Raw genomic sequence first — 23,502 nt, 5'->3', positions numbered from 1 at the left:
TTTCTAGGAAAGTCTGGATGTGATGGTCTATCAGCAGACCTGGAGGAGGAGAGTGTAAGCCACAAGTGTGTCCAGTGAATACCTTCTTTACTGGGAGGTGATCCATCACTGCACCAAAGCAAACTGTGTAGATGGTTATGACGATGATGATGTCTGGTGTAGTGGAGCGCTGAAGAAGACTGATGTGTGACTGGACTGGAGAAAACGTAGCATGTGAAGGGACCTAAGGAAATTGTTACAGTGTGTGACTAGACTGGAGAAGAGAGTTAGGGTGTATGATTAGACTAATGAAGACTGTTATGGTATGTGACTAGAAAGGTGAAGACTGTTGATCAAACTACAGAGCTGAAACCTTATCTATATCAAAATTCGATCAAACGGAATAAGAAGTAAAAATCACTTTTATTTCGAATGGAAGCAAGAAAATATATGCAAATGATTTGCATCGGGTTATTGCCTTCTGTGTTTGTCAAGGACGAGAAGATTGAGCTAATGATTGAGAGTTGGGAGTCAGACGCCGAGATTTGTGGGCCACTGTTGGTGTGGCCCGCGGGATGTGTGAGGCACTGTTGGTGTGGCCTGCGAGATGTGTGGGCCACTGTTGGTGTGGCCCGCGGGATGTGTGAGGCACTGTCGGTGTGGCCTGCGAGATGTGTGGGCCACTGTTGGCATGGCCCGCGGGATGTGTGAGGCACTGTTGATGTGCCCCAGAGGGTTTTAGTTGCAGGCATCTCGGGAAAAGTGTCAAAAGTTGTACAAAACTTGCAAGTATTCCGGTAATAACGAACGCGAGTGACTGGGCAAGGCAGTGAGGAGTTGCCATCCAGAGATCCGAGATTTCATAAGTAGTGGAGGAAAGTGATTAAAGTCGTAGATTCCGTCGCGTGGGTCGATACGCTGCTCTGCCGTGGGGACTGCTGGTGTTCACCACTTCTGCAGGGATTTTTCGGGAGTCAGTAAGAGACGGATGACTGTAGACATAATGGAGTTTGTATAGTATGCCAAATACAGTCATGAGGGATGTTATAAACACACGAGGGTAGTTTCAGCGGAGTCCCAGAACTACTAAGGTAAGAAAATAGCAAGTGGTGACGCTTGCTGCTGTCGGTCGGACAACAGGATGTGGATAACTGGACATGATGTAAATCAGATCAGAGGCTGATGTTTGATCAGTACCTACACGATAACACGAGACTGACTTTGTGGAGACGGACCTGCCTGGTGCACACCTGTGTATGGGTCCACTGAGGATGGTATGACAAGGTTAAGGTGGCTCTGCTGTAGAGTGTCCTCACACCTGGCTCAAAATACTCGCAATACTCACACGAACCGATTCATACACAGGCATGAAAAAAAAAAACCTTCCATCCACAAACAATTGCCTGCCCAGCCTCCTCTCACACTGATACAAACGGTGCAATTAAAACCTCACAGAACCCTCCTGCTACAGGCCCTGACAACCTAGTGAAATTTCACATTAAACACTATGTCCAAGTACTCACAAATATCTTCAACTACTGGCTAGAAAATTAAATCCCTAGCATTGAAAACTTGTCATCATAATACCAGTCTTCCACAACCCACCAGAACAAACTCCCGCACCTCCTACCTCCATCTATCACTTCTACCGTCAATACCCAGTCTGTGAAAATGTGATCCACAACAGATAAACAAAACTCCATTGTCTCACCCCCTCAGTATGGCTTCAGACCCAAACATTATACACAACATGTCCTAGATTAACTCAACCCACTTTTACACCCCCTCCCTCCCTCCCTCTCTCCCGAACAGTGCTAGTGGCAACAGACATCAACTGTCCACCGACACATCCTCACACAAAAAATAAATGACATCATCCTTTATGACAATGACAAAAAGGGCTTTGCCAACTTCATAGTCAGCTGCCATGACAGAGTCAATCACAATGGCTTTAACTCTAAAACACTTACACATTGTAATGGAGTTCCGCCGAGGAGGAGTTTCTCATTCACTTTACAAAGGACAAATAGGAAAAAATCGAAACAAGAGAAGAAAAGAGGACAAGACTTAACAATGATCAGAAATGGAAAGAATATGGAGAGCACTTTGATATGTCAGCATTCATCTGGTTAAGTGATGGGTGGAGTGACCATAACTTTCACCACAGGACATGGTGTATTAACTGTCACCATCAAAACACAGTGAAGTCAACAAGCCTGAAAGAATTCAGAAAAAAACTGGAACGTTGCAGCTTGGAAGAAAAACCTACAGATTGATACACAAAAACACTGAATTTAAGGTAAGATCCTATCATGAAAGTGAGTGTTTAAGTCTCCAACAATACGTCGGAACATATCAAAAAGATAGCAAAATGTAATGGAGTTCAGCGAGAAAAATGTAAAGGTTATTTAATGTACAACTTGAGAATAAGGATATTGTCGCCATCATAGTGTAGCTGATAGGGATCTTGGTTTTTAATAATCACTTTAACGTATTAATCAGTTATAAATGAGCGATATGCTAGGTCCACTGGACGATATCCCCGAGGGTGAGGCTACAGCTGCTGCTTCTCATCTGCCAAACACCTTACGTAACCCTCACCGACCCCCACCACACCCCCTACCCCACTTCCCACGACCACCACCTTTATGTAAACAAACGGCTCGTGTACAAATTACCCCATAGATTAAATATCTATGAAGGCTCCATTATCTTGGTGTCAAGCTGTAACTAGATTAAATTTTCCCGGTGTAGAGGAAGGTTTTGAACACTCGTGAGCTGTAGTTAGTTGGTAGGTTTAGTTTGAGCTTTAAGCCTCTCGCCTGCAAGGTTACTAAGGCCGTCAATGACATATTATCATCAACATTTGCTCCAGGTGTTGGAAATAATCCTCAGGCCATGCGCTTATAGCAGTTATGGTGATCCTCAGTGTCTTCCATGTATTCATTCGCTCTTTATGATAGACTTAGTGCCTGACAGAAGACTTGGAAAATGAGGTTGAAAATTGTTCTTGGTTGTCACTTTGAATGAAGTGATCTTAATTGTGAGGAAAGAATTTGATCTTGAACTGCTCACCTCCAACAGGAAACATATCTTCAATGGGATTATGAAAATTAATGTTGGGCTTAGAATGTTAGATATTCATGAACTTTGCTATGTGAGAGAACAGGTTCCCGCGCTCCCCTGACCCAGGGGAAATTATTCCCTCAACATGGATATTCCCTCGCTCCCTCCCTCACTTCCCAAGTGACCGCTTAGGTTGCAGCCAGTTGAGGTTGAGAGCCATACATGACATCCTTCATCATACTTACACCAACGTCAGTGAACACAAATTTACATATAATTTTTAAGAAAAACAGTGCAACCATCTACTGGAGCTGCCGGAAGTATTTTTGTTATAACAATTACAATTTCTATCTTGAAGAGGGAGGCAAAATCAGATAGTCGGCAATGCTCCTCCAGATGCAATCTTTACTGCCGTCATTCACTTGAAATTTATTATGTGTAGACCAACTGCTTTTGGCGGCAAAGTGAAGTATTACATGACATATTATTGTGACTTTTGTGAGGATGTTACAGAGATGATGTTCGGGATGAGTATGTTCCCCTCATCAGGAGAGACCGACCGGGTGTTCGACAACAATACTTTCTAAGGAAAAAGTAAATCATGGAAGTGACACTTTTGAGAGATTCCACAAGAGACCTTCACCTGATGACGCCCCGCCAGAGTCGCTGGACTCATGTCTGGTGACGGAGGTCAAATTGATATGGCCATCCACTCGGCCATCCCAGGTATAAAGAAGTGTGAGGTGGCTGGAGGCTCCTCTTATGTCCGACCTGACCCGCAGGATGAACATTCTCCTCGCCATCCTTGCCGTAGTCATCACTCAGGTTGGGTAAGTAGATCCTTCTTGATCAGTACACCTTGAATAAAATACAAGCGTCATTAATACGAAAAGTCAGGTAGCCTGTATTTTGTTTGGCTTTTGTATTGTCATGAGTTGGCTGTAATTCTAATGAGAGACATTACTTACAGACAGACCTTCTGGAGCGAGAGGGGGTCCTCAATATGTCATGTTAGTAATAGACTTGCCACACTGTACTCTACGTCAGGGTCGCTGAAGATGTTACTTCCACCAACAGGGCACAGACGGACGGGCCTGAGTGCCGGTGTGGTATGTTCATCACACTGTGGAACGACGCCTACGAGGTCCACAAACTGCCACCCATCGACATCGATGACTGTAGCGCTTTCGAGACGTGCAAGAGTATGTGTGCAGCGGAGGTAAGTCCGCAGACCCCTCTGCCGGAGTGACATACACCAGGTCTTCCAGTGCACAATCATACTGGGAGAAGAGGGTAGACATATGTATATTCCATGTGTGGAAGGATGAATTTTGTATGTTTTTCTTTCCTCCCACAGTACAGGGACCTTACGAACAACGGTGATCTGAACCACGAACTGGCCAGCGGATACAACGTTGGTCAGGAGATCTGTATCAAACTCGCTCAACATCATGGTATGAGCATCGACGTCATGTACGAGACGGTAAGGTCTGCCTCCACCTGGCTCCTCACTTGGTAATGTTACCTCAGCCAGACTGGTGTCTTCCTCCAGCAACACTGATACAAACATCAGATATCTAGATGGTCTCCCACTGGGCCATCAACTGATGACTTTAACTGTTACTATTTCATTCTTATGGAAACTGAATTAAGTAATCAAGGCCATGTCATATAAGATACACACACAAGACATCTCCAACAAAGTATCGACTAAATTATGTTACAGAGAATGTGGATAATTAAGTGTCCCTGGTTGTGAAACAAGATCTTCCTGTGGGTCAGCTTAGGAGGCAAGTTTTAGAGGCTCAAACTAGCCAGGTATTGTCTCTCTCACCAGGTGTATGGCTACGCACGACAGTGCAACGGTCCTTGGGACTATGACGGTGAATCGAGCATCAACCATCTGTGCTGTACCAATGGTCACTACATTCCCTGTGCTTAGCCCTTATGTTCACCTTTGTGCCTAGCCCTTGAGTCCAGCTGCCTCCACCCTGCTGCACGTTATTACTTGTATTAGCAAAATAAACCTTTAGAAAAAAATTCTTTATAAGAAAATTCCTTTTGAGAATATTATGCACACAAAATTAATTGACGACATTTTATAAAGTAAATTGAATTATTCATTCAATTTATGAAACTTGGCGCGCATATATATATATATATATATATATATATATATATATATATATATATATATATATATATATATATATCTGAGACAAGATTCATGTTCCTGCAGACTGGCTCATGCATATGTGTAGACAGGTCACGCACTACAACAACGCTAAGAATGATTCTTCCCTAAAATATGATAATAATACAGCATAGATTCTGAAGGCATATTTATGCTAAATGTTTGTGAGGTAGATTTTCAAAGTAAATCATATTTCCAGAGAGAAAATATGACGCGAAATTATAAAAAGATGAAAAGAAAATGAAAATCACTTGAACATGGATTACTAAGGAAAAATGGTTAATAACAAGGCTGTAAGAATCAAGTATTAATTGATATACAGAGTTCTATTCCCATTCATGTTGGATTAAAACGTTTTGTTTGGATGTATGGAGCTTCTTGTGTTTGCACACGCTCTCGTATGATAAGTTATGTCACTCATGATTCCCATCTACAAACGTATAATCCTTCTTTTTCTCCACTGTAATTAGAGGTTTATTACTGACGAATTAGTTCTTATTTTCCCTCTTTAGAGATATTACGATACTATTTTGAAGTTCACATTTTTTCTTTTTTACGTTGGAGGCTCCAGTCACGGACAAAAGTGCACATCAAGGCCAGGCCTTAATTGTAATATAGGTAGTTTGATGAAACAAAAAGAAGAGACGACGGAAAGCATTTACGAATTTTGGAGAATGTGTAAAATCTGTCTCGTAAAGTGTGCGGCATGTCATAGTTATGAGGAAAGACATGAGAAGGTACAGAGTTCCAAAACTTTACCCTGCCTATCCTTGACTTGATAATGACCACAATGATAATTTCAGAAACTCTTGATACTTTCCTATACTTTATCTAAAAAAGATAAAGATAAAGATAAAGATAAAGCAAAATCAATCAATACGGCCCTCCTTAAGATGTGACACTTACTACTTGGGGGGGGGGGGGGGGGGGGGGGCTACCACGGGGTTGCACTGGGTATTAGCTGAGTCGCCGTGGTCTTATCTAGTGACGGAGGCCAGAGTACTATGGCCATCCCAGGTATAAAGAAGTGTGAGGTGGCTGGAGGCTCCTCTTATGTCCGACCTGACCCGCAGGATGAACATTCTCCTCGCCATCCTTGCCGTTGTCATCACCCAGGTTGGGTAAGTAGATCCTTCTTGATCAGTACACCTTGAATAAAATACAAGCGTCATTGATACGAAAAGTCAGGTAGCCTGTATTTTGTTTGGCTTTTGTATTGTCATGAGTTGGCTGTAATTCTAATGAGAGACATTACTTACAGACAGACCTTCTGGAGCGAGAGGGGGTCCTCAATATGTCATGTTAGTAATAGACTTGCCACACTGTACTCTACGTCAGGGTCACTGAAGATGTTACTTCCACCAACAGGGCACAGACGGACGGGCCTGAGTGCCGGTGTGGTATGTTCATCACACTGTGGAACGACGCCTACGAGGTCCACAAACTGCCACCCATCGACATCGATGACTGTAGCGCTTTCGAGACGTGCAAGAGTATGTGTGCAGCGGAGGTAAGTCCGCAGACCCCTCTGCCGGAGTGACATACATCAGACATATGTGTGGTCTTTGTGTGAAGAGATGAATCTACATGTGTTATCCTTGCCTCCCACAGTACAGGGACTTCACTAACAACGGCGACTTAAACTTCGAGGTGGCCAGCGGGTACAGTGTTGGTCAGGAGATCTGCATTATCCTCTCTTCTCACGGGTTCAACGACATCGATTACGAGACGGTAAGGTCTGCCTCCACCTGGCTCCTCACTTGGTAATGTTACCTCAGCCAGACTGGTGTCTTCCTCCAGCAACACTGACACAAACATCAGATATCTAGATGGTCTCCCACTGGGCCATCAACTGATGACTTTAACTGTTACTATTTCATTCTTATGGAAACTGAATTAAGTAATCAAGGCCATGTCATATAAGATACACACACAAGACATCTCCAACAAAGTATCGACTAAATTATGTTACAGAGAATGTGGATAATTAAGTGTCCCTGGTTGTGAAACAAGATCTTCCTGTGGGTCAGCTTAGGAGGCAAGTTTTAGAGGCTCAAACTAGCCAGGTATTGTCTCTCTCACCAGGTGTATGGCTACGCACGGCAGTGCAACGGTCCTTGGGACTATGACGGTGAATCGAGCATCAACCATCTGTGCTGTACCAATGGTCACTACATTCCCTGTGCTTAGCCCTTATGTTCACCTTTGTGCCTAGCCCTTGAGTCCAGCTGCCACCGCCTCTGTGCTAAGCCCTTAGGTACAGTGATCTATATCTCTATGCCACGTCATTGGGTCCAGCTGCCACCATCCTTCTACAAGCTTTTTTTTTTTTTTTACTTGTACCAACAAAATAACTCTTTAGAAAAAAAACTTTGTTTTCTTGTTTTACCAACGCATCAATATCGTGATCTACGACACCACAGCTGTAGCATGGTTAGCTGCTTCCTTCTAATGTTGCTACAATCCTCGAGTGTTGCATAATGTAATCACTGTCCCAGTGGTCACCTGGACTGCTCTCGCTTTTGATAGTAAAGGCGTGTGTGGCTTCTGATTTCTTTCTTATCCCAAAATGAAACAGCGTACATGACCTTGGCGTCCACAGTCACAAGTAAGGCTATTGGCATGGCTGACCCGAATGCCCCAATATTACCCAAGTATTGCTAAGGGCGGCCACTCACGCAACCGACTTGCTTCAGGCCACAAGCACGCCACTCTGGCGCCTGAATGGGTCATAGAAAACCCAACTTGAAGGTTCTCCACCGTCATCCATCTATTATGTAACTCCTGACTTACCACCCTTCTGGCACGGCATGTGCTACCTCGTCTCTCGTGGCATTTCTTAAGCAGGATTCGCATGGAAAATTGATCACCACCCATCTCAAGAAGTGGTTTGAACTACGGGACCTACAACCTAACCCTCCTTGCAGCACAAAGCACAAAAATCAACCGCTCACTGACTGTGGACTTCGGCTCGTCTCTCCCTTCTACAGAATCTCCACGAGAGCCAGCAGCAATGCACACGCACTCCCCTTCCACCGGCAACATTACCACGGGACTCCTGTCATGTCTGCCTTCATTATTTCATCTCACTTCGCTGAACTGACCTCACCTTCTTACCCCGGCTTACTACCACTCTGCTAAGCTACCTCACCTCTGTACGTACCCAATAAAGCACTGTCTTTTTTTTTTCTTTTTTTTGTACCGATGTTTCCATGCGCCCCTCTCAGCCCTCATAAGTGCAAAAGAAACCTTAAAACCGATTGATAAACCCCATTAACGATACAGTGTGCTTCCTCCTACACCCGCTGTGAGGCAGTAGATTGTCACGGACTCTGTCACATATATTGGTACTCTGAAAAGCCATCGTGTTCCGGCGAGTTTCATAGATCTCATAATCTCTAATATTCCATAACATTAATATTCCATAACATTAATATTCCATAATCTCTAATATTTCGTAATATCTAATATTCCATAATTTTTTATATTCCGTACAATCTAATATTCCATAACATTAATATTCCATAATCTCTAATATTTCGTAATATCTAATAGTCCATAATTTTCTATATTCCGTACAATCTAATATTCCATAATCCTTAATATTCCATAATCTCTAATATTCCGTAATATCTAATATTCCATAACATCTGTTATTCCATAATCTGTGATATTCCGTAATATCTGATATTCCATAAATTCCATAACATCTAATATTCCGTAATATGTAATATTCCATAACATCTAATATTCCGTAATATGTAATATTCCATAACATCTAATATTCCGTAATATGTAATATTCCATAACATCTAATATTCCGTAATATGTAATATTCCATAACACCTAATATACCGTAATATGTAATATTCCATAACACCTAATATTTCGTAATATGTAATATTCCATAACATCTAATATTCCGTAATATGCAATATTCCATAACACCTAATATACCGTAATATGTAATATTCCATAACACCTAATATTCCGTAATATGTAATATTCCATAACACCTAATATTCCGTAATATAATATTCCAAAACATCTAATATTCCGTAATATATAATATTCCAAAACATCTAGTATTCCGTAATATGTAAATTCCAAAACATCTAATATTCCGTAATATGTAATATTCCATAATATGTAATATTCCAAAACATCTAATATTCAGTAATATGTAATATTCCATAACATCTAATATTCCACGATTTCTGATCCCAAAATGAAGTTGACTCTATTTTGTATGTAAAAGCCAGATAAAGATAATTACAAACACCATGAGCTACAGAAGGTACAGGTAACGTTGCCATGGTTGGACACTACCCGAGTCTTACTAGGTTACCATTGTCTCCTGCAGTAGTAGTAGTAGCAGTAGTAGTAGTAGTAATAGTAGTAGTAGTAGTAATAGTAGTAGTAGTAATACTAGTAGTAGTAGTAGTAGTAGTAGTAGTAGTAGTAATAGTAGTACTAGTAGTAGTAGTAATACTAGTAATAGTAGTAGTAGTAATAGTAGTACTAGTAGAAGTAGTAATAGTAGTAATAATAGTAGTAGTAGTAGTAGTAGTAGTAGTAGTAGTAGTAATAGTAGGAGTAGTAGTAGTAGTAATAGTAGTAATAGTAGGAGTAGTAGGAGTAGTAGCAGTAGTAGTAATAGTAGTAATAATAGTAGTGGGAAGTATTTACAAGAGAACTGTTTTTGCTGTGGAGACAAGACATGATAAATGTATCTCATGCGTCAGTAAGATGATGACCAGAAACCTGGATATGTAGAGTAAAGCGAAATTACATGGAACGATGATCCTAAGTGTGAGGGAAACTCGAGCAAATTATGAGTCATATGATTTCAACAATGTTTACATCATCCTCTTGCATTTGGTAGTGCATATTTCATAACTGTACCTGAAGCTCTTGGTTGGAGATGTTGATGAGAACGTTTATATAAACTGCAGATTATTGTAACATTCTTTGTTTTGACATTTGGAATGTTCCCAAGATGCTTCCATGAGCACAGATGGATACCAAAGGACATCAAGGACAACTTTAGTTCCTACAGGAAATGTTATGTGGCAGCTTGATCAACAGTGAGGGGCTAGTGAGAGAACCTATCTTAGAGATTATGTAATAGTTCCCCTGAAGGTCTGTTGAGAGAACCTCGCACCAGGACTCAGACAGTAACTCTCCTGTACGTACATACAGTCATATGAGTAACTTGCCTCAGGAGTGTCTGTCTCGCGGACACTACTACACTAGTCTGAGCCAGGGAGGAAAACTTTAGGCCGCTCTGTGGCAGGGAGGTGGACTTCAGGCTAGTTTGACCCAAGGAGGGGGACTTCAGGCTGGTCTGAGCCAGGGAGGTGGACTTCAGGCTGCTCTGAGCCAGAGGGTTTACATTAGGCTAGCTGTTCTCTGTTGAAGCCAGAACCTGGGTGTTTGCAGCTGATGAAGGTTCAGCACACGAGACAGAGGGGCCACACTAACACGACTTCATCCAAGGTTTTCTTATATATCTTTTTTTCTTATTGTAACTCATGTTCCACATTCATAGACTAGCGATTTGGGGACAGACATTTCTGTCAGATTTACCAGGATCAAAAGTGATATGAGAACTTACCGTTTGTGTGTGTGTGTGTGTGTGTGTTGAATAACAGCTTATCTTTGTGATGATAAACGAAGAACCGTGTGCAACGATGTGCCGTGTGCGACATCGAATAACAGAGTACTTTATGTGGTTGAATAACAAGTGAGGAGGGGCGAGGCACGTACCTGACACAACACACGTGTCAGTTCACAGGCTCGAATGAAGGCAGCGTCGAGGCGGAGACTCAGGTATATGATAGGGCTGAGGAGGCAGGTCTCGGTCCCCCGACACATTCCACAAGCATGAAGAACGTAGCTGTCATCCTAGATGCCGTTGTCGTCCTGGTCCGGTAGGTGGTTCAGAGCGTCGGGTACCTCAGTAGGAGCCAACTTGAGGGTGTGTATTACTGATGATTATTGTTTTGTTGACTCAACGGCAGCCGGAGGCTGAACAAACTCAAGGATATTAAACACAACAACGAACAGTGTTACAATAGGGGTATATAATGGATGCGATTTGTATTTACACATTTACACATTCCGGGAGAGAACTAAACATCCATTAGACGCTCTCAAAAAGGCTTTTCATATCTTTCATTTTCTCATTCTTCTTTCTGGTAACTTGCAGATTGTCAGCAATATTACATAGGTCCGTAGTTCAGGAGTAGTTCTCCGTCATTCTCTCTTACATTCTGTGGGAACGTTTTCCTCATTAGATAAAGCTTTAACTTTACCAGGGGTTTGTCAAGGGCCGTCTGAACGCTCACTGAGTGCAGTTAGTAAAATTACCATCTATGGTCCACGAGCATAAAGGCAGGTATAGTTACCTCTTCATACTGTACGGGAGGGAGTGTCCCACTCAGGGCCCCACCTCTTGAACATTCCTTAATATCATAAAACCTTTTAAATTTCTGTATGCTCTTGGCATTTATTATGTCTTCATAAAGTTTATCCTATTCGTCCACCAGTCATATACCACAGAAGTACTTCTTTACATATTTTAACAGGTATCTTCCTCAATTTCATGTTATGTTCTTTGCTTATTCTATCCATATACATCTTCCAAAGAACTGTTCACTGAATACATCTGATTTAAAAACGTAAGCGTTGTAGTTATATCACCCTCACTCTTTCTCTTTCATGATAGGCAAAGTTAAGACCCCGTTCTCTGAAACTCAGCTCATACTTCAAACACATATTATCCTTGTTTCCTTTCTCTGGACCTCTCGTAACTCTTTTGTGCTTCCTTAGGTACAGTGACAAACCTGAGAAGCATATTTTACTTTGCTCTTATGTGGGATATGAACAGCCTGCTGAATATTTCCTTATCCATATGCTTGAGAGCTATGTGTGTGTGTGTGTGTGTGTGTGTGTGTGCGCGCACTAATACCCTCTACAGATATCCACTATCTCACAGTCCTCGAGGCTTCAAGAACTTTTGGATGATATGGCTGTTGACAGTAGACTGAAGAATTATGTTTTGATGCCAAACATATTGTCAAAAGATATATTTGGTGATGTTTGGTGATCAACTGAAATCAGGAAGATGGAGACTTTCCCCAAGGGGTTTGTCAGCATATCGTCTGCTGCGGCTTAGTGAGTTCAGCCTCCAGCAGCTGTGCCCGTGGCCACGTCCGCGCCTCACTGTGTCACCTTCTGTTCCACAGGGCACAGACGGACGGACCAGAATGCAAGTGTGGAATGTTCCTCACCTACTGGCACGACGAGATCCTCGTCCACACTCTGCCACCCTTCGACATCGACGACTGTAAGGACTTCGAGCAGTGCAAGCAGAGATGTGCTGAAGAGGTACAGTCTCAGAATATACCTTACATACAGGATTCTGTACCTCTCTCTCAGTCAGCCAATGAGTCGTCACTCAGGGTCCTTCCCGTCTGACTTGGTTCTTTCACCAGGCAGAAAGGAATAAAGTTAAGAGTTTTACATTCATTCTGTTCATAAGGTAATTTGGCTAATGTTCATACCACCTGCTAGATTACGGAGAGCACTCATTCACTGATTTACGCTCACAGAAGAACCTCTTCCACTTGCGGCTGCCAGGAACGCCACCCTAAGGACAATCACTTACACACCACTCATGACAAAATCTGAACATCATTTTCATTAACTAAAGCTTTAGCAGCATCTTATAGAACGTAGATTATATACTATACGTTTCTCCATCAGACCTGAAATACAATTATTGTATTGTCACTAATCTCTCAGGTAAAGTAACCGAGAGTTAGAAGCAAGTGTTATATATATGAAGCAGGTTAAGAGTTAAATGTTGTCCCCCAAACCTACAGTTTGATCAGCTGACTGGAGGCGGCGACTTGGACTTCCAGCTTGAGGGAGGGTACACCGTCGGCCAGGAGCTATGCCTCACCGTGCTCACCACTCAAGACATTTCTGAAATCAACTATGAAACTGTAAGTTCTGCCCTGTGAGCCGTCTCCATCACATGAGTCTTGATAGTGACCAAACCATGGTGGTCCAAGCTGAAAACCATGCTTATCTATCAATTTTGATTGTCATTATCATTCATGTTTCATCTGTTACTGTTTCATTGTGTCTGGACTTAACATAGAGATGTACAGTTATAACAGTACAAGACAAGGTACAGTGCAACACAGAGGACTATATATTTGGTGTAATTGTGGGTGAGTATCCTGAGGCGTTAGTTTGACTCCCTCCATCCGGCAGGTGTACGGATACGCGAGACAGTGTAATGGGCCCTGGGACTACACGGGAGTGAAGACTTTCAACCAGCTGTGCTGTGTCGATGGCCGCTATGTCCACTGCACGTAGTGCTTCAGCCCTTACCCACTCGGCCTTCACTCGGGCCATGCTCGTACGGCCTTAATTTGTCCTTAACATGACCTTTCTGTTCCTAGCCCACCTCTCACTCTTCCCCACTCAGATCTCATTCATCCCAGTCCGAATCCATATCCCTTAGGTATTCAGCTGACCCACACCCATCCTTTACCCACCTTCAACTAACCCTCACACCAAACCTCTCAGCTGCAAAACAGCAGAGCTTCAATGAAGAATCATCTTAACGTTTTATCTTATTACCTTCGGGTTCTACGTTGATGCACAAATCCCATTACACTACTGAGACTGAAAGCATCTACTTATTCTTAAGATTAAAGTTTATTATAGGATGTGAACTACAGAAGAAACTTTGAATTTATGTGGAAAAATGGAGTGGAGACCTCCCATAGTTTACTCAATCTTAGCTGCCTCTCTGACCGATCTGTTTCCATAAATGTTGATGTATTGTACACTCCTCTCACCATCAACAGCGATGTCCCTCAGGGTTCTGTCTTGTCTCCTTCAGTCCTTCTCACTTCATTAACGATTTAATTCATTGAAATGTTTACTGTATGTACTCATACGCTGATGACAGAATAAAACATTCCTCCATTTCTGGGAAACCTGCTCCGTCTCGTACTCGAGTTACATCTCAACTCGTCACAATTCATCCTAGAAATTAATTTCTGTACAGGATTTCCCACGGTAACCCTCATCCATATTAAGTTTAACGAGACTAAATCCAATTTCATCCCACTTTTCTTCTAAACCCCCTCAGGACTTTATCATCTTTCATGATGGGTCTGCAAGTTTACCACTCAACACAACATATCACTGTCGCATCTTATCTATCCTTTACGTTACACCCTTACCTAAGTCTGACTTGCAGAAACTTGGAGTCCTGTTTTCTGAACAGTTACTCCGACTATACAGAAATGATTTGCATTCACATCTTTTTCATTGATTAGTCCTGGTTGGTTGGTTGTTTAGGCTTAAGGTCTATTAACTGCCAGGGTCATAAGTCCGCCAACTTAAGTTACATCCACCAACTGTCTTTGGGTGTTAAAGATAATTGTAAGACCACACACACGTTCACTATGCATGTGGTCCATGTATAGAATATAGAGTACTGGGAAAGTTTTATCTCAGCTAATTTGAATGGGAGTCTAATACAAGCCAGCCAGAGTTCTCAGCTCTCTCAGTATGACCTCAAAACGTGACTCATTTATCCTACGCTGCAGCGTTGGTTCTCTTTCCTCTTCTTTAACTGTTACTTTGGTCACTGTTCCAGAGAACTGGCTGCTTGTATGCTCCCCGCTATTAATTATATCACGTACTACCAACTAGCCACATGCGTCACGTGATTCATCGGCAACTCGATGGGTTGTTTTCATGTCTGTTTCTTTCCCTCCACCGCTAAACTTTGGGACGCTTTACCACCTTGTCTTTTCAAACAACTACCACCTGACCCTTTTTACAAGGCTGGTCTAACACTTCCTCGAAAACTCTCAGTCTTCTTTATTCTTCTTTCCTTGCTTTTGTAAGTCTTTAATACTTTTTGTGATTCATGTAGAGCCTAGCCTAGATTGTTACTTTCAGCCACAACTGAAGACTGTAACGTTCAAAGGAAGGAGCATCTGTGGTGGCGGCAAGCCAAGGTCAGCCTGAGAAGAGCAGCCGACCAACCTCCCCAGCCAGGTAGGAGTAGACGATCTACAATACATAGAGTCAACGCGGTGGTAACTGCTACTTCCCGTTTACTTTGTCTTCTATATTGTGACGCTGTCTGTCTGTGTTTGTAATATTTGTGTGTTGCGGGGAGAGGGTGTCACACTCTTGTTACTCCTCTTAACATTGTATATATGTACAATATCTTTACTCGGTGTATACACACACACGCGCAAGCTGGGTAATCATTCACCGAACAACCTCGAGGTAAGGATGAGCTGTTAGGTGTGGGCCGACCGCTGCTCTCAGGATTCGAACCCATGCAAAATCAACCCCGGACTGATCCTCGATGACTCATGGTCATTAACACTAATCACCGCACTGCACCATGGAGGCCCGCGCGCACACACACACACGTGTGTGTGATATGTTATAACAAGACTGTAGGTGAGAGTATGGGATCCAGCGCTTCAAGTGCAAAAGATAAAAACATGCTTCTGTTGGTGTTGATAAAGATGTTCCTGGTGACGTGTGTCTCACAGGGTTAAGAGGCCGATCATATTGTCCTGGCAGGGGTCACTGGTGCCCCTCTGGCTAGTCAGTGGCGACGTCATGACAGAGGTCATTGGTGCCTTCGTGGCCCCTAGAGGTCAGTGGCGTCATCATGACAGCTATGGTCCTTCACCGTCACCAGTGCAGCCACGGACACCATCAATAAACTCATGATACCAAGCTTTTGTTTAGGAAGCGTCAACTGTCCTAGTTGCATAAAACATTATGAATGTTGAAATTTAAAACAGAAATGTTAGGATTATTCTTTATTGAAGCTCTGAGTAAAGCAGAGAAGTCTGGTGCAAGGGCAAAGGGAAGGTGGGTCAAGGGCGAGCGAGGTCCACCTGAAGGAAAGGATGAGTCAGGTCAAAACCATCCAGTACCCGGGTGAGGGTTGGCCAGGGGCGGGTAAGGTCCTGATAGGGGCAAATTAAAGCTGCACCAGCATGTTCCAGGTGAAGGCCGAGTGGGTAAGGGCTGAAGCACTACGTGCAGTGGACATAGCGGCCATCGACACAGCACAGCTGGTTGAAAGTCTTCACTCCCGTGTAGTCCCAGGGCCCATTACACTGTCTCGCGTATCCGTACACCTGCCGGATGGAGGGAGTCAAACTAACGCCTCAGGATACTCACCCACAATTACACCAAATATATAGTCCTCTGTGTTGCACTGTACCTTGTCTTGTACTGTTATAACTGTACATCTCTATGTTAAGTCCAGCACAATGAAACAGTAACAGATGAAACATGAATGATAATGACAATTAAAATTGATAGATAAGCATGGTTTTCAGCTTGGACCACCATGGTTTGGTCACTATCAAGACTCATGTGATGGAGACGGCTCACAGGGCAGAACTTACAGTTTCATAGTTGATTTCAGAAATGTCTTGAGTGGTGAGCACGGTGAGGCATAGCTCCTGGCCGACGGTGTACCCTCCCTCAAGCTGGAAGTCCAAGTCGCCGCCTCCAGTCAGCTGATCAAACTGTAGGTTTGGGGGACAACATTTAACTCTTAACCTGCTTCATATATATATAACACTTGCTTCTAACTCTCGGTTACTTTACCTGAGAGATTAGTGACAATACAATAATTGTATCTCAGGTCTGATGGAGAAACGTATAGTATATAATCTACGTTCTATAAGATGCTGCTAAAGCTTTAGTTAATGAAAATGATGTTCAGATTTTGTCATGAGTGGTGTGTAAGTGATTGTCCTTAGGGTGGCGTTCCTGGCAGCCGCAAGTGGAAGAGGTTCTTCTGTGAGCGTAAATCAGTGAATGAGTGCTCTCCGTAATCTAGCAGGTGGTATGAACATTAGCCAAATTACCTTATGAACAGAATGAATGTAAAACTCTTAACTTTATTCCTTTCTGCCTGGTGAAAGAACCAAGTCAGACGGGAAGGACCCTGAGTGACGACTCATTGGCTGACTGAGAGAGAGGTACAGAATCCTGTATGTAAGGTATATTCTGAGACTGTACCTCTTCAGCACATCTCTGCTTGCACTGCTCGAAGTCCTTACAGTCGTCGATGTCGAAGGGTGGCAGAGTGTGGACGAGGATCTCGTCGTGCCAGTAGGTGAGGAACATTCCACACTTGCATTCTGGTCCGTCCGTCTGTGCCCTGTGGAACAGAAGGTGACACAGTGAGGCGCGGACGTGGCCACGGGCACGACAGCCGCTGGAGGCTTAATACACTATCTCATTACGTAATGTCATCTTTATAAACTGAGGAAACAAAAAAAAATTCAACTGGGTGATACATGTACCGGTAAGATATTAAAATTGCATTGAAATTTCACTACTGTTCCTTGCATCTTGAGGAATGATGTTCTATTTACACCAGTGATACAGTCATCCACACAACGTGAATGATGATCTAGTTATTTTACTGTTACCTCCAGTCACCCAAACCAGGTGAATGATGGTGTAGTTACCCCATGTTACCTTTACACACCTACATCAAATGGATAATGATTCGGTTACCTCTGCACAATATATACTGAAAATACTTGCAACTGGTGAATTACTAAATGGCTGCAGCATCTAGAAGTAGCAACTCTGTTATCCATCCTCATGTTTACACAGATACACATGCACTGACATACAGACACAGGCATAGATATACACACACCATAGTATATGTACACACTTTAAGACAAACACATTTATACTAACAACAAATGTACTTGTATACAAACGTTTACATACATCGGTCCAACCATCCATATATAAGTACATATATACATACATATCATCATGAACTAGTTTAAAACTACCCGTATATCTTAGGGATATAACATAACACCAATTCATAAGAAGGAAGCTTCTCGCCAGTAGCGAACTAGAGATGACACTGACTAGCAAGGTAGGTCCATATACATACCTTGCCAGGACGGCGACGGAAGCCAGGATAAGAGCTGCGATCTTCATGGCGGTAGGCAAGCCAGGTATGGAGGGTGAAGATCTCTGCCGCACTCTTAATATACCTGTGTAACAACCCCCCGTACATGAATCTCTTCCATAACGACACCGTCACTCCGGCATGTGAACCAACACATGTGTCTTGACCCCTTTCCCTCGCTCATTCGGCATCACATAGGTAGACTACACTGTTATTCAACAACACTCAGGTAGGAGACTGTTATTCAGAAACACAGTTAGGGTACCCTGTTATTCAACATTATACAGAAAAGCTATACTATTATTCAATATCCAATATTCAACATCAAACAGGCAGGCAACACTATTATTCAACATCACACAAGTAGGCTACACTTATTTAACATCGATAAGTCAGGTTACCCTCTAATTCATCATCACACAAGTATACTACATTATCAATTAACATCATACAGATAACTTATCCATACAAGGTAACTGTGCTTCGCTGGATGTAGTTATGTGTACCATAGAAATGTAGCTGAAGTGAAATACAAATGCAAACAACTTAACAATTAACACAATTTGAACTTTTACTTGATCTATTGTGAGTTAAGGGCATGGAATTTTTTTTTTTAATATACTGATATGCGATAAAGAAGATACGTTGTTATATTTCGGACAAACAAATGCATTTAAACTGACGTAACTATCAAAAACATGTGCATGAGTGGTTATTTTATATAGTTGTGACATTTATGAAGTTAAATCATGGGTACAGAAAAATTCCTCAATTGTCTGGCGGGTGTGAGGGGCGGCACCGGTCCGTAAGCGTTCCAGTTGCTGATGTAAACACTACCATTGTCATGAGATATTGTAGACTGTAAAGTGATATCTTCCCCTAAAGGAGGTGGAATTTCATGCAAAATGGAAGAAAAAGATAAAGATCCAGTAGCTTTGCATGTCATTGTCGTTGGATTTCACCATAAGAAAGGAATGCAGGTAAAATCAATATATGTACTTGCCTTTTGTGTTAAAAAAAAATGTATGGTAATAACTCTCAAGTCTCTTGACATATGAACTAATATTTTCCCATTCTTCCTTCGTGTGTTATGAATTTTGAGTTGGAATACATTCATGGCTTTATAGGTGTAGGTTATATTCATGGAGTTAAAAGGAAATGTAGTATTTATATCCAGCTGTTAATGGCGACAGATGAATTGTAAACGTTTGGTGGCATTTATACAACGCAGCGAAAATTAGGAAAAGCAATTTATGTAATAGGACATTAATCTTTTGATAATTAATCCTTTAATAAAACATTCATTGGTTTGTTATGATTACCAGAAACATAATTATTAAGTTTCTTTGCGAGAGCATTCACTACATCGTTTTCATTGCTTTGTTACTAATACATTTTTTTTTTTTTTGGTTTTTATGACACCTTCTCATATTTAAGGGATCATACCATGTTGCCATGCTGCATTTTAACCAAAAAGAAGTACTCAGTAAGTTGGTGATATGTTAGGAGGGTGGTAGAGAACTGATATTGAAACTAGGGGTTTGAGTCCACATACTACCTAATGTACAGCAGTTCTGCTGTTCAAGGAATTAATGTTTCCTTATGATTATTTTTGTTATGAACCAAATGAAGCTGTGCTTTATTATTCATGGGAATGGCAACTTGAATGCAATATGTCACGCATTATTACTTGCCTATTAAATGTGGGTTCGGTTTTGAAGCTAATATATTTTGGGGTAAGCTGGAATAGATTAACATTGATCATCCCAAATACAATATAGAGTGTATTCTGATATGCTTACAGGGTTTTAACCAAACAGATCCTCAGTCAAGGCAACCTTTAGTGTATTTTTAGATGATTCAGTGGGTGAATTGCTTGAGAAGATTGTAGATTTTATATAATAGCAGACTTGGAAAATGTTATCCACTCCTCTGTGGTATAGCCGTTTTTTACTATTTTGGTGAACTGGTAGCTTCACTGTGATAGTTTAACTGTATGAAATACAATAGAGCTAAAACTAATACTGTCAAAAGTTGTTACTCTGGAGATGCTAGTGTAGGTTAGTTCATGCTTATGTTTATTTTGTTTTATCTCTGCAACTTCCATCTAGTGGTGAGGATATGGAGAATTTGTTTATAGGTAATTTATTTATAGAATTAACTGTTTGCTGAGTTACCCTATAGAGTAAATTTTGGTAGGGATGGTAGATACTGTATACACATAAAGATAATCTTGATATTGCCATGATTTGCAAATTAACTTTAGGCTCTCAACAAGGAAAATTGAAAACTAACTCCTCATGCATCAAAACAACTATAATAAGTAGATAATTTATGTAAATGCACAAAATATATACTATTGTTAGAAATTACCAGTCTTTTTTGTTAGACATCATCAACAAATCTGTGATAAAGCAGAAGACAACTTTGATGTATTTTGTTTTGTTTAAGGAAGGGACTAGGTGAAGCCAGAGACATCTCTTATGATTATGATGGTTTGGCTCAGTATTTGTGAAATGCACTGACAAGAACTATAATGCTTCTGAATGTATTAAGGTAGTATCAATTTGAATTATGTCCAGCACTTAGGACTGCTGATTAAAACAAGTATGTTATGTCAGAGTATTTGGAGTGAAACTTTTTCTATGAGCACAGTAAATCAGTTTAAAGATTTATCTCTCTTGCATAAATCAATGAGCAAGTCTTGGGAATCAGAATTTCTTTTCTAAACATTGGTAACATTACCTCCTCCAGCACTTAAATGAAGCATTAGTGGGAAATAGGTCCATGTAATGTTACAGAATGAAACACTCACTTTTGGCTTGTGGGCCTGTTGCTATTAAGGTTAGGATAAACTGAATTAATTCTATGGTTTGTCAGTCCAGTTGTGCATTAGGTTATTGGGGTTTTGTGATTGTTAATTCCAGCCTCTGATAGAACATAAAAAAAAAAAAATCTTGATTCCACATTGTTAATTGTCAAGTGTATCATGGTAACATATTATGGCGTAGTAGTGTTTTCTGTTTGGCTGAATAACTTAGAATTCTCGCATTCACACAGTGAAATGATGGTTATAAAACCTCTGTTACATTGATCCTTCACGAAAACAAATATGAAGTATTGAATTAGATTCTTGGATTTTCTTGTTACTTTAATTAATTTCTTTTATAAGAATGGTGCAATGATCATCTGTAATTTTTTTCTTTTTGCTTTCCTTCGCTCCCACTCTTGAACATTTTCTCTGCAAAGGAGTGTCCATTTACCTGCTGCTGGAAGTAGCATAACTTTGAGCTGCAGGAGCCTTTAGAAGCATCCTGGGTAACATTAGGACTCATGCACAGTAATTGGTTCTTGGGTAATTATTAATAATGAATAGATATGAGCAAACTTCAAGAAGAATAAGAAAATGTTTTGTAAGGAGGTGAATAGTGTGACAAGAACAAGAGAATGAATGGGAGCATTGGTGAAGGGAGCAGATGAGGAAGTGTTAAGGAAGTGGAGATATGTGAAGCAAGAGTGCCATGGCAAGTGGTTCAGTCAGGGGGCAGTGTATGCCTTGCCTAAGATAACATTTGGTGAAAGGGCTAGAGTGGATGGGATTGCTGTTGAATTTCTGAAGAAGGTGACAGTGTTGTTGATTAGGTAGTTAGGATACTGACTGTATATATGGCTCAAGGTAAGGTACCTGAGGATTGATGGAAAGAAGCTTTGTATAGTGCCATCGTATAAAGGCTTAGGGGTTGAGAGTGAATGCTCAAAACAAAGGAATGGGTGTAATTTTGTTGAATATGTCTGTAAGTTGTATGGGTGAGTGATGACTGATAGGGTGGTGGCATGCACAGAGCATCAGTTTGGGTAGGAACAACATGGCTTCAGCAGTGGTGGAGGATGCATGAATCAGCTGTTTGCTTAGAAGAATTTATGTGAGAAATACTTATAAAAAGTGAAAGATCTAGAGAAAGCATATGATAGAGTTGATAGAGATGCTTTGTGGAAGTTGTTGTTAATATACTATATGGGAGGAAAGCTGCTTGAAGCAGAGGAAGTTTTATCACGAGAGTAAGGCATGTGTGCAAGTAGGAGAAGAAGAGGAGGTTGAATGGTTCCAGGTGAAAATATGTCAGCAGCAGTGGTGTGTGTTGTCACCAGGGCTGTTTGACTGGTTTATTGTTGGGATGATGATGGTTGTGAATATGAGGGTCTTGGAGAAAGGGGGAGTTGTTCAATCTTCTGGGTCCGGGAGGTAAGTCATTTCCTGCTTGCTGATGAAACTGCTCTCATTGCAGATTCAAGTAGGAAACTTCAGGAGCTGGTTTCTGAGTTTTAGAGGTTGTTTGAAAGAAGAAAATTGATAGTTAATGTAAACAAAAATATGATTATTATGTGAAATGGTGTGAAAAGCTGTTAAAGTTGTACACTGAGAGTGGGCATAGGTGACTGCAGGACAAATTATGGTGTTATACCTGCTTATCTCACCAAGCTCATTCACATGAGGTTTAAGCTACATTGCAGTTAAGACATAAGTATTTTGGGGCTGCTTGTATGGAAAAAGGCTAAACAGTTTTACTTATTTATTTATTTTTATATTATACTTAATTGCTAAATGTCTAAATATGTGTATGTAACCAAGATGAGAAAAAAGGAGAGATAGGTAGTATGTTTAAGGAAAGGAACCTGGATGTTTTGGCTCTGGGTGAAACAAAGCTCAAGGGTAAAGGGGAAGAATGGTTGAGGAATGTCTTGTGAGTAAAGTCAGGGTTTGGTGAGAGGACAAGGGCATAGGAAGGAGTAGCACTTCTGAAGCAGTAATTGTGGGAGTATGTGATAGAGTGTAAGAAAGTAAACTCTAGATTGATATGGGTAAAACTGAAAGTGGATGGAGAGAAATGGGTGATTATTGGTGCCTTTGCACCTGGTCATGAGAAGAAAGATCATGTGAGGCAAGTGTTTTGGGAGTAGCTGAGTGAGTGTGTTAGCAGCTATGAAGCACAAGACCGGGTTATAGTGATAGGTGATTTGAATGCAAAGGTGAGTAATGTGGCAGTTGAGGGTATAAATGGTGTATATGGGATGTTCAGTGTTGTAAATGGAAATGGTGAAGAGCTTGTAGATTTGTGTGCTGAAAGAGGTCTGATAATTGGGAGTACCTGGTTTAAAAAGAGAGATGCATAAGCATATGTATATAAGTAGGAGAGATGGCCAGAGAGCGTTATTGGATTACGTGTTGTGATAGGCCCGC

General features: G+C 41.3%; 5 protein-coding genes across 9 annotated transcripts in view; 4 read left to right on the top strand and 1 right to left on the bottom strand.

Moving 5' to 3' along the window:
- Window positions 1–3,727: 3,727 nt before the first annotated feature.
- LOC139759218 (uncharacterized) lies at window positions 3,728–5,723 on the top strand. Its single transcript, XM_071681302.1, has 4 exons — window positions 3,728–3,875; window positions 4,123–4,264; window positions 4,403–4,528; window positions 4,883–5,723. Exons 1-4 carry the CDS (start codon window positions 3,808–3,810, stop codon window positions 4,985–4,987), a joined length of 441 nt encoding a protein of 146 aa, XP_071537403.1. The 5' UTR covers window positions 3,728–3,807; the 3' UTR covers window positions 4,988–5,723.
- A 484-nt stretch (window positions 5,724–6,207) lies between these two features.
- On the top strand, window positions 6,208–8,422 carry LOC139759219 (uncharacterized). The gene is made up of 4 exons (XM_071681303.1): window positions 6,208–6,360; window positions 6,608–6,749; window positions 6,851–6,970; window positions 7,325–8,422. Exons 1-4 carry the CDS (start codon window positions 6,293–6,295, stop codon window positions 7,427–7,429), a joined length of 435 nt encoding a protein of 144 aa, XP_071537404.1. The 5' UTR covers window positions 6,208–6,292; the 3' UTR covers window positions 7,430–8,422.
- Window positions 8,423–11,125: 2,703 nt separating this feature from the next.
- On the top strand, window positions 11,126–13,684 carry LOC139759275 (uncharacterized). Its single transcript, XM_071681420.1, has 5 exons — window positions 11,126–11,172; window positions 12,074–12,116; window positions 12,365–12,631; window positions 13,129–13,251; window positions 13,526–13,684. The coding sequence occupies exons 1-5, from the start codon at window positions 11,126–11,128 to the stop codon at window positions 13,628–13,630; spliced, it is 585 nt and encodes a 194-aa protein (XP_071537521.1). The 3' UTR covers window positions 13,631–13,684.
- A 2,425-nt stretch (window positions 13,685–16,109) lies between these two features.
- LOC139759350 (uncharacterized) lies at window positions 16,110–18,403 on the bottom strand. The gene is made up of 4 exons (XM_071681474.1): window positions 18,246–18,403; window positions 17,342–17,483; window positions 16,720–16,842; window positions 16,110–16,446 (listed from the first exon to the last, which is right to left on the bottom strand). Exons 1-4 carry the CDS (start codon window positions 18,290–18,292, stop codon window positions 16,342–16,344), a joined length of 417 nt encoding a protein of 138 aa, XP_071537575.1. The 5' UTR covers window positions 18,293–18,403; the 3' UTR covers window positions 16,110–16,341.
- A 638-nt stretch (window positions 18,404–19,041) lies between these two features.
- The window catches only part of LOC139759216 (late secretory pathway protein AVL9 homolog), a 141,147-nt gene continuing 136,686 nt past the window's right edge, over window positions 19,042–23,502 (top strand). For 2 of the 5 annotated variants that reach the window (XM_071681300.1, XM_071681298.1), the window contains exon 1: window positions 19,043–19,243. In XM_071681300.1, coding sequence (XP_071537401.1) covers window positions 19,169–19,243 — 75 coding nt within the window. In that variant the 5' untranslated portion in view covers window positions 19,043–19,168. Of the gene's footprint in view, window positions 19,244–23,502 lie in introns of all 5 variants that reach the window. The other 3 variants (XM_071681301.1, XM_071681297.1, XM_071681299.1) reach the window with 3 other exon arrangements.

The sequence above is a fragment of the Panulirus ornatus genome, chromosome 32, assembly GCF_036320965.1.
Source record: "Panulirus ornatus isolate Po-2019 chromosome 32, ASM3632096v1, whole genome shotgun sequence".
Taxonomy (NCBI): domain Eukaryota; kingdom Metazoa; phylum Arthropoda; class Malacostraca; order Decapoda; family Palinuridae; genus Panulirus; species Panulirus ornatus.
Note: the sequence above shows the minus strand (reverse complement) of the source record. Positions and strands in the feature narration are given on the sequence as shown.

Coding starts and splice junctions, on each gene's coding strand:
- LOC139759218 (XM_071681302.1), top strand. CDS start 3,808: ATGTCCGACCTGACCCGCAGGATGAACATTCTCCTCGCCATCCTTGCC. Junction 4,265..4,402: donor AGAGTATGTGTGCAGCGGAG/GTAAGTCCGCAG, acceptor TTCCTCCCACAG/TACAGGGACCTTACGAACAA. Junction 4,529..4,882: donor TCGACGTCATGTACGAGACG/GTAAGGTCTGCC, acceptor CTCTCTCACCAG/GTGTATGGCTACGCACGACA.
- LOC139759219 (XM_071681303.1), top strand. CDS start 6,293: ATGTCCGACCTGACCCGCAGGATGAACATTCTCCTCGCCATCCTTGCC. Junction 6,750..6,850: donor AGAGTATGTGTGCAGCGGAG/GTAAGTCCGCAG, acceptor TGCCTCCCACAG/TACAGGGACTTCACTAACAA. Junction 6,971..7,324: donor ACGACATCGATTACGAGACG/GTAAGGTCTGCC, acceptor CTCTCTCACCAG/GTGTATGGCTACGCACGGCA.
- LOC139759350 (XM_071681474.1), bottom strand. CDS start 18,292: ATGAAGATCGCAGCTCTTATCCTGGCTTCCGTCGCCGTCCTGGCAAG. Junction 16,843..17,341: donor AGCAGAGATGTGCTGAAGAG/GTACAGTCTCAG, acceptor CCAAACCTACAG/TTTGATCAGCTGACTGGAGG. Junction 16,447..16,719: donor CTGAAATCAACTATGAAACT/GTAAGTTCTGCC, acceptor TCCATCCGGCAG/GTGTACGGATACGCGAGACA.
- LOC139759275 (XM_071681420.1), top strand. CDS start 11,126: ATGAAGAACGTAGCTGTCATCCTAGATGCCGTTGTCGTCCTGGTCCG. Junction 11,173..12,073: donor GCCGTTGTCGTCCTGGTCCG/GTAGGTGGTTCA, acceptor GTGCTTCCTTAG/GTACAGTGACAAACCTGAGA. Junction 13,252..13,525: donor CTGAAATCAACTATGAAACT/GTAAGTTCTGCC, acceptor TCCATCCGGCAG/GTGTACGGATACGCGAGACA.